At 37.5% G+C, this 10,061-nt stretch overlaps 1 protein-coding gene across 1 annotated transcript in view; it reads left to right on the top strand.

Moving 5' to 3' along the window:
• The window catches only part of atp13a3 (ATPase 13A3), a 36,980-nt gene that overhangs the window by 11,485 nt on the left and 15,434 nt on the right, over nucleotides 1-10,061 (top strand). The window contains exons 3-16 of the mRNA XM_037674583.1: nucleotides 1,740-1,826; nucleotides 1,914-2,087; nucleotides 3,191-3,433; nucleotides 3,816-3,886; nucleotides 4,131-4,214; nucleotides 5,363-5,432; nucleotides 5,698-5,832; nucleotides 7,055-7,127; nucleotides 7,272-7,403; nucleotides 7,519-7,698; nucleotides 7,931-8,088; nucleotides 8,576-8,764; nucleotides 8,904-8,965; nucleotides 9,154-9,304. Of these exons, the coding sequence (XP_037530511.1) occupies nucleotides 1,776-1,826; nucleotides 1,914-2,087; nucleotides 3,191-3,433; nucleotides 3,816-3,886; nucleotides 4,131-4,214; nucleotides 5,363-5,432; nucleotides 5,698-5,832; nucleotides 7,055-7,127; nucleotides 7,272-7,403; nucleotides 7,519-7,698; nucleotides 7,931-8,088; nucleotides 8,576-8,764; nucleotides 8,904-8,965; nucleotides 9,154-9,304 (1,773 nt within the window). The 5' untranslated portion in view covers nucleotides 1,740-1,775. The remainder of the gene's footprint in view (nucleotides 1-1,739; nucleotides 1,827-1,913; nucleotides 2,088-3,190; nucleotides 3,434-3,815; nucleotides 3,887-4,130; nucleotides 4,215-5,362; nucleotides 5,433-5,697; nucleotides 5,833-7,054; nucleotides 7,128-7,271; nucleotides 7,404-7,518; nucleotides 7,699-7,930; nucleotides 8,089-8,575; nucleotides 8,765-8,903; nucleotides 8,966-9,153; nucleotides 9,305-10,061) is intronic.

Here is a 10,061-nt window from a genome sequence, read left to right as displayed (position 1 = left end):
TTTTTTTTTTTTTTTTTTTTACTTTACCTAATGAAATGTGTACAGGATCTATTGTTTTCATTATTTGTTCTTTAGACTTAATCATACATAGACTTAACTTTGCGAGCTTGTAAAAGATACAACCAGAGCAAAGGATAGAATTGTATTCTGCTAATTTGACACCCAACTATACAAGAACTATTTGAAAAATCTTCACCAGCAGAGAGATGTGTCAGAATTCCAGGATTAACTAGGCAGAGACGAGTTTTGTTAGATTCTCAGCTGGGATAAAGGAAATGCAAAGTGTAAACAAAGAAGCAAGATATTGTTGGTCTTATGTTATTTTCTGCTTTTTGGTGGTTCACAGCAGTTAAAGTTCTTCCGCTTTTCCTTTAGAGAGTTTGACTCTTTGCAAACTACAAGTTTTTTTGATTGCATAGCTCAATAAGGATTCAAGGATTCAATATTCTTTATTTGTCATTCCACCACATGTGGTACATGTTGGTGGAACGAAATTATGTACACAGGGTCCAATTACATCCAACAAAAGTATTAAAATGTAAAAAACGGTAATGAGATCTAAGATATGAACGAAGAAAAAAAAACCATTTAATAAAAATTCACTAGCAGCACAAAAACAATACGCCGGACAGCAGCACGAACACGTGTCTGTGTGAGCAGATGTGTACGAATGAACACGGCAACATGAAACAGATCAGCAGCATGATGTATTTTTTCCACAGTGATTATCCTGGTTAGATATTCATGAGTCTAACACCTTCAGGGTAGAAGCTGTTCCTCAGTTTAGTGGCTCTACACTTAATGCTCCTTAACCTCCTTCTTGAGGGGAGTGGGCAAAAAGTGTGTGCCTGGGTGAGTGGGGTCCTTCATAGGGATGCACTTATCCACTTTTTTCCCTTCCGATACCGATATATGCGGTTTAGTATTGGTCGATACCGATCCGATATCGATCTGATACAGAAAAACTGTGCTGAATTAACAAAAATGGCTAAATCATGTAATCTGGACCCGTTTCTGAAACTGGTCCAGATGACATGATTTAGCCATTTTTGTTGTCTACCTGGATGCGTGAGCTTTCAAACCTAGTGCTGAATTAACGTAAAACTTTTTTTTTTTTCAAACGCAGACATGAATGTACCGAATTACAAATTTATTGAAAACTCTGCACCGTAACAGCACATTTAAACACACCAAGAGCTTCACAAGCTTGGTCATACATGTAAAAACAACACAACTTTAATTTGTTCAGTCAGTACGCTAGCGCGTGATGTCACTCAGAGCACAAAGTATAGAATTAGAGTGAATAGATCTGCCCAGTCATGGATCCCGTTCCAGAAGTTTTTCCGATATCGGTACCGATACTGGTATCGGATCGGTGCATCGCTAGTCCTTCATGATGCAGGTAGCCCTCTTCCTGCATCTGGACGTGTAGATGTATGTGATGGTGGGGAGGCTGACTCCAACAGACTTCATAAGCAACACAAACTGAGCATCTGCTGATATGTTTAGTAGCAAAGGCAAACGGAATAACATTTCTGCCAACATGAATTGTTTGCAAGCCTAAAGGAAAAGCAGAATCAGTTTAAAGGCTGTTTTTGCAGCAAAATAGCACAATTCAATGCAGCAGATAACAAAACATAATACAAATAAAACCATTAAATTAACACAATAAGATCAACAAATCACTGAAATAATATATCTTGTTTGCTTAATGTTCAAATTCTAAATCTGTTTCACAGTGGCTAAGGAGGGGGTTTGGCAAACTATTCTGCAACATGGAGAAGGGAGACCTGAAGATCCTCAACAAGGGGGAAGAGGAGGAGATGGTATGCCAGTTTGGTATTTAACATCAATTCTATTATGAAAAATTTCCAAGTCATCGCATCAAATATATTTTTTTACTTGTCCTCAAGGAGCTGCAGGGCTACCGCCTGTGTCGCTGGCGGCTTGCCCTTGTGGGCTTCGGTGTGTTGTGTACAGGGGGCTTCCTCCTCTTGCTGCTCTATTGGATGCCAGAATGGTGCGTCAAGTCCACTTGCACCCGTACCACAGCCCGTGATGCCAAAGTGGTGTTGCTGCGCTCCACGGTAGGAAGCAAGTTGATTTCTACTGATCTTGGATTTGTGTGGTTTGTCTGATCTTTATTCAGTTTGTTGTCAAACTCCTGATCAGCTGCTAGTTTTGTAGCACGGGCTGAGAAAGGATTGTCAGCAAAATGGTACTAAACATTATGAGGTGACGCAATAATAAAAAAAAAATCTTCTCCTGGATGATGTTTGTAAAACAAAGAGTTGCTTGATGTCTTTTTAACAGATCATCAAATAAATTGTTCAATATTTTTATTATCTAATCAATGTGTCATGTCAGAAAAATGCTTTTCCTTTTGTAGCTGATGTTGCATTATTGTTCCATCTGACTTCTATTTACACACACAGTTTCCACTATGTGGAACCCATAAATCTCTGACTAAATAAAAACGATCTTGATTTTAACAGATTATTTTAAGTTTATTTGTCTTCTTTTATGGTTTGTCCTAAACAAAGCAGTTATTAAAGCCATACTAACTTTAGAAAATATATACCGGTAGGTGAGGCTAATTTACACATCCTATCCATTAGTCTGCAAAAATAATAGTAAAAATAAATTACTCTATGGCTGGGTGCTGAAAGTATTAAGCACTTTTATATTTCTTAGTAGCGTCACAATGATACAACTGAAATTTTGTATTGGCTAAATAAATGCCTTAAACCAGCTGAATCGTGCAATCACAAAAAAAACAAAATCCTATTTTTTTGTTCCACCAAGGTTTGTACTGTACAATGTTTACTTGCATATTGTCATTTGGCTGCATTCTGTAATGTGCACCTGTATTTGCTGTGCACCTGGTTAATATTAATAACCTGTTTTAGATCAAGGTTAATTATTTTGTAATGCAGCTCGCTGTGCATGTTAAATGGCCAATTTCATAACTTCTTTCACGTTAACCACACATGACATTCTTTTGGTACACCTGTTCCCAAAGTTTTAATTATGTGTCATTCCCATTATAGAACACTAACTTTAATTATCAGAAAGATGAAAATCACATGAGTGTTTTTAAAGCAATAAACTCTGTGTTTTTGGGGGGGTTTCTGACTGGAAGGCTCTGAAACGTACACTAGGCAAACGTTGCTCGTTTGTTTGTTACCAGGATGAGTTCCGGCGCTGGTTCTTGGCCAGGGTACGAGTGATGCTTGCACCGGGCAGCAACCCCTTCCACAGCCTGGAGACCCAGACCACCTCCCCCTCCTCCGCTCCCTCCCTTTCCTCTCACTCCTGCACCTTCTCCAACTCCGCCTCCCCCCCTTTGGCCAACGGACACACTCCTCACCCCTCCGATGGCATCCCTGCTCAGGAGCTCATTGCAAGATTTTCTGACTACCAGCCCACACAGGTAGCTAGATGCTAATCTATGCTATAGACTGTTGAATATTTCCACAATATAAAGCAAACACACCGATAATGGTGATTATTCATTTGTATTTAGTTTCCAAATTTGATACATGCATGTTTTATGTCTTATTCTTGTGATATTGTAATGTATATTTTGCCATTTAACAGTTGTTTAACTTTTTTTTTTTTGCTCTGAGCTTTTCTTTGATTCTCACTTAGTTGTCACACTGTTTTTATGGGGTTTGCTATAGATTGCTTTTATTGCCTTGTTTTCTTTTAATAGGATCAACATACAGACATATTGTCTTTTTTTATATAGAGATGAGTCATTGACAAATTTCTTTGTGTGGATGCCAGGATAACAACTTTTCTTTTTTTGTCAGATTCGCTACTTTACCTTCCACAGCACAAAGTATTACTGGGACGATGAGATGCAGAACTTTAAATTTTTAACGTAAGCATTTCTTACCTACTTCACAATTTCCCTGAACAAACATTTGAGCTATTATGTGAATATAAATGGTACTTTATTGATCCTTTGCAGGAACTTGCAGTTATTTATAACTAAATTTTATAAATAAGAGAATATCATTTATTTTACAACTATTGCACATGTCTGATTTGTATTGTTGGCTCTGTTAAGCGTAATTGAAAGGGCTTGTCTTTGCTTTAAAAAAAAATAAAATCTTTGTTAACAGTGGTCTGGAGGATCTGCAGGTCAGTTGCTCCTCCATCCACTCGGAGCACAGCGCCGGCCTGAGCAGGAACCTGCAGGAGTACAGGTGACGTCTGTTTAAAAGATTAGTCACAGTTTTATTTAACGTGCAAGAATTTGAATAATATGTATAAGTCAAAGAAAAATGTTCATCTTTCATTGCATGGCAATTTTGACTATTTTTGGTACAATCACAGCAAGATGATAACAAAGTGCCATTTATTTGCACTAAACTAAAAGGTTGCACCAGTCCAGATATTCCAAGTGTACATTGCATTTATTATATGGAGCTAATGGCTGCTACGTCACAAGACGTTGCTCATCTGTTCTCGCTGACGTAGTTCTGAGACTTTCTTTTATGCATAGCCTTCCCACAGCAGACATCGCATGCAAACAGAAACAAGTGACAGCATGGTAGGTTTAAGTGGGTGTTTATTTTCAGATTATAATGGAGGCCTTAGAGAAGGAGGATCTTGTGTTTTTGTTGTCAGATGAGTTGAAGATCTGTTTTGCAAATTTGTCTCGATGGGACCGCCGGTGTTTCTGACTGCTGCCCGGCTGTGACGTACTCCCAGCCACCACAACCGCAGAGGGCTGCCTTGTGTCTGTGCACAAAAAATGTCCTCTCCTTCCGCAAGTTCTTTGACTGTCTTCATAAGATTTATTTTATGATCTTTGTAAGTTTTGCTGGAACAGCTGTATTTTCTAACAGCCGCGGCCAGCTGATCCTGACTGGAGCAGTTAGATGAAACAAGAGCAGTTTAGTTCAGAGGCTTTTCCGTATAAACGCTCCCACAAACTTCTGACCAATCACTCAACATTTGGAGCCATACCCCTGAGAGAAAGTTCTGCCAACAGCTGAAGTGCAGAACGGGTTCTTGGAGACAGTATTTTGGTCATGCAACCACATCGACAGAAACGAAGTTTGGTATGCCTGATCCTGTTTTAAGGATCTTATATGGGGAAGTTGTTTTATATTAAAAACATAGGTTATTGTTTAGTAAATATTAAAATGTATATTTTAAATTACAAAAATACATTCAGTAAAACCACCACCCAGTATAAAAACAAGGAACTAGTCATCTGGCAGTGTTGTTTAGATTGTACTGGTTAACATTTTGGTATGTAGTTGTGTAACTCTGCCGTCTAGTGGATGTGCAATATGTAGGTGTGGTTCACAACACTAGACACAATGTCTTCTTTTTTATTTCTCAGGAGACTGTTCTTTGGAGTGAATGAAATTGCGGTGAAAGTGCCTTCTGTTTTCAAGCTGCTTATCAAAGAGGTACGCGTCAGTTTCAGCTACACTTTTAGTTTGAACTTCCTCTAAACACTTTTTAACTTCACTGTACTAGCAAAATAACCGCCCACATCATTTACCTCCTCTTGATGCAAATTTCCTGGAAAACAAAATACATTTTATCTTTTTTTGTTGTTGTTATAGTTTCACGTTTTGTTTTATATTTAAAGCACTTATCATTCCAGGGCCATGTCCTCCAGAAGGTGTTTTTGAATCTTTCATAATAATTTCTTCTTTATTTTTATTTTAGGTCCTCAACCCTTTTTACATCTTCCAGCTCTTCAGTGTGATCTTGTGGAGTGTTGACGAGTATTACTACTATGCTGTGGCCATCGTTTTCATGTCTGTTATTTCCATAGCTACCTCTCTGTACACCATCAAGAAGGTGAGCTCTACAAATAGATCCCACATGTTACATCACCTTTATTTATTTTAGATACAAACAGATGAATGAGTACAAATGTGGTCCCAATACTACAATTTCATATATTTTTAATTGTGGAAGCTTTTTATGATTTTTCTGAACATTTCTGCTCCAAATGCACCATTGTTAAGATAAACCACTGCACAAACTAACATTTTCACCTCCCATGCAATGTGAATGCATATATTTATTACATTGCCTATATATTTTTTTGTCTAAATTAGTGTATTACCTTCAGATATGTTTCCTGAGTTTTTGACATTTATTATTATTATTCATTCATTCATTCACTTTCTTACCTTGCTGAAATTCTTCCATTTCATGTTTTATCCTAATAGTGAGTTTATTTGATTATTTGCTCTTGTATACACTAAAATACTCCAGGTGCATGGAAGATATAGGAAAAGTTTTTGACTTTGATTACCATCTATTTTCTCCAAAAAAAAGTTTGTCTTTTTTTGCCTTCATCAAACCTCATGTTGACTTTGAATGTACAAATTATTCCATACAAGGCACATTAATCATTCTATAAAGTAATATTATATGTTTAAATAATTTTTTTAAGTAATTAGACAGAATAGGCATTGAGTAGTCTTACTTTACCAGAATGTCTGTGACAGAAAGGGACACTTCATCATGCGACTGCTGGTGGAATCGAACCCCCAACTCTCCCACTCGAGGGCAACTTCTCTAACCATTCATCTACAGCTGCCGTTAAATCATGTAACCATCAAATGTCCCCCTTTTTTGGGATTGCCTTTAAAAAAAATAAGACTCATACTTGAATCCAATAAAAAAGCACCATCAAATATAATAAGAAGTCTTTTGGATGAAAGACGAAACGTTACTACATTTTTTTGTTTTTGGAACGTCTCAAGGACCTGACTTAACTTTTGTAGATTTTTCTACCTGGATTATTGAGCATGCATCAGGAAAGAATTAATATATATTTTTTCCTCTCACCTAATTTGCTCCAGACTAACATGTCCCAGAAAATGACACATATTCACTGCTCTAGTCTAATCCACATTTTCAGGCCAACAGAAAAGCCCATCTTCACACGGTCTGCTGCCCACAGACTCTGTCAGCTTTTTTAAACCATAATAGTCCTGCAGTCACTTCGGTACATGTTGAAATTGGGAAGATTTTGCGTCACAGTTTGTCTTCCTTCCTTTTTCTGCAGCAATACATCATGCTACACGATATGGTGGCAACTCACAGTATTGTCCGTGTGTCCATATGCCGAGCCAATAATGGTATGCTGAACTTTATTTATTACAAATCACCTATAGTCATTTAAAAAGTGACACATATTATGCATGTTCCGTTTACTTTGTTGCTTATCTGAAGAGAGCTTTTTAAGTGTCAGTCTTCCTTCTGACTGTTACCCTTTCTGACAGACATTGAGGAGATATTATCCACTGATCTGGTACCTGGTGATGTGATGGTAATCCCAAGCAATGGGACCATCATGCCATGTGATGCTGTGTTGGTCAGTGGCACCTGCATTGTCAATGAAAGCATGCTCACAGGTTAGAGGGAAAATCTATGAACCCACATCTTGGTGTATTTTAGGCATTTAAATTTACTTTTTTTCCATTTTACTTTTATAGTCAACCCTAATAACAGTTTACTACCTTCAACCAGGTGAGAGTGTTCCTGTGACAAAGACAAACCTCCCAAACCCAGCTCCAGAACAACAGGGGGAGGTCAATAGTGCCTACAACACCGAGGAGCATAAGAGACACACACTCTTCTGCGGCACCAACGTCATCCAAACCCGCTTCTACACAAGCGAGCTGGTCAAGGCTGTAGTGGTCCGCACAGGTCAGTCCATGGGGCTAAAATCTTAATTGTTAGGAATGTTAGTATTTTCTTTTTTTTTTATTAAAATATATTTTTTGTAACAGTAATTTAAAGCTGTGTATGTTTAAGTGACATTTTTGATCTTTAAATTAATTCTACAGTCCACATAAACTTCTTTCTTAGTAGACTAGTACAACTGTCTCGTCACAGGTCTAAATGAAAGAAAAATGTATTTAAATGTATATTTGTCCAGGTTTCAGCACAGCAAAAGGCCAGCTGGTGCGCAACATCCTTTACCCCAAACCCACCGACTTCAAGCTGTATCGTGATGCCTACCGCTTTCTGCTGTGTTTGGTAGCTGTGGCTGGAATCGGCTTTATTTACTCCATTGTTCTCAGCATCATGAACAAGGTAATCCAAAGGGTGGCAAAAGATACTAGCTTGCTTTTTACATAAAGTGTTGGAAAAATGAATTGCACATCTGTGGAGTTCCCAGTCTAAAAAATGGAAAGTCTGATTTTTGTTGTTTGTGGTTTTTACCCAGTTTGATCTGCCAACTCCTTAGAAAACTATTTGTCTTGTTATCTTTCTGTGCAGTTGTTCCTAATTAACTTTGTCCTTGTGTTACATTTACTGAGGAATGTAGTAAAGTTTAAGTTTTTGAAACCTTAGCTTTATTATTTTGGTAGGATTAGCAACAGTTAGTGAAATAGTCACCTTGTCAGGCTTTTTAGTGTATTTTTCACAGGCAATTGTTTAAAGTACCACAAACTGCTACAAAAAATGAATGAAAATTAACCTTGTTTTGAGATTTAAAGATGGGGAGATTACCTCTAAACTCAAAATATTGATCAGTTTAACAAATCACTGAAGTTTTTTGCCTTTCTTTCTCTTCCAGGTACCAGCAAAACGCATCATCATCAAGTCCTTGGACATTATAACCATCACAGTTCCACCAGCTCTGCCTGCAGCCATGACAGCTGGAATTGTGTATGCCCAGCGACGTCTTAAACACATTGGCATTTTCTGCATCAGCCCACAGAGAATCAATATTTGTGGACAAATCAATCTGGTCTGCTTTGACAAAGTGAGTGTCTTACTTCCACACATAGCACAAAACAAAAAACTGTAATGACATGAACTGTAGTTTGACTGTTTTTTTTTTTTTTAAGCAAGAAAACAGAATTGATGTCTTTCCTGTTTGTGTGTCTCTTGTTTGTCCTAAGACTGGAACTTTGACAGAAGACGGTTTAGACCTTTGGGGAGTTCAGAGAGTTGAAAATGGCAGGTAGGTTAGTTTAATCTATGAGGTGTGGAACTTGTTGAAATTGGCTGAGTTTAGGGAGAATATGTCCAGATGCATGATTTATTTTATAACCATTTTCATTCACACTATTACTCACTTTTCTTAAATCTACAGTTCAGTTATTTGTTTAATCTTCCTCTCCTACAACTGACCTCCTGACTCTTCTGCAGTTTTCACCTGTCAGAAGAAAACGCCTACAAGGAAAATCTTGTCAAAACCCAATTTGTGGCTTGCATGGCCACCTGCCATTCTCTTACCAAAATAGATGGTCAGCTGTCTGGAGACCCACTAGATCTCAAGATGTTTGAGGCTACAGGCTGGGTGAGTTACTATCAATTGCTTAGTGAGATCAATCTGAAAACCTCACCTCTTTTTTTTTTTCTGCGGATCTAACAGAATCAAAACAATATGTTAAATGTAGTCTGCAATCTCTAATCTGTTCTGGACATGCAGCCTCTGCGTTTATGAGTAGTTTGAATTAGGGCATTAACAGAGTACTCGAGTAATCTACACATCGATTGCTAGTACATCTTTCGAGGTTAAAATTGTAACATCGAGTAACCGCAGTGACGTCATATTATGTGACCACCGTATGACCGTAGGGGGCGGTGTTGCACTGTTGCAGGTCACAGAGTATGGTGTAACACCGGGTCCAATCCACGGAACCAGAACTAGTTTCGGTTTAAGTTTCGTTTTTGATGTGCTGCATGTTTCTTCACGTTTGCAGTTTAATAATAATAACTAATTTTTTAGTTTTTCCTGTGACTTATTTGCTGTATGATAAATGGTAGGAGCATAATATACGCTCCCAATGTTTTGTTGGTCTTTTTTTTTTGTAAATAATTACCTTTTTTTTGCGGTTTTATTTATTTATTTATTTTTGTATCTTGAGATCTATGACGTCATCAAATACTCGAGTTCTACTCTGGTTTTATTATGTTAATGTTGAGTTTAAAAATTATATACTCGTTCAACCCCTAGTTTGAATATGTTCTTATCCACAACAGCTTTTTAATTTGATTAAAAAAGTTAAAAATACTGCAGTTGATGGATTTATTAATCTATAGGTTTGATTTAT

The sequence above is a fragment of the Nematolebias whitei genome, chromosome 3 (genome assembly GCF_014905685.2).
Source record: "Nematolebias whitei isolate Nwh7 chromosome 3, NemWhi1, whole genome shotgun sequence".
In the NCBI taxonomy this organism is placed as follows: domain Eukaryota; kingdom Metazoa; phylum Chordata; class Actinopteri; order Cyprinodontiformes; family Rivulidae; genus Nematolebias; species Nematolebias whitei.
Note: the sequence above shows the minus strand (reverse complement) of the source record. Positions and strands in the feature narration are given on the sequence as shown.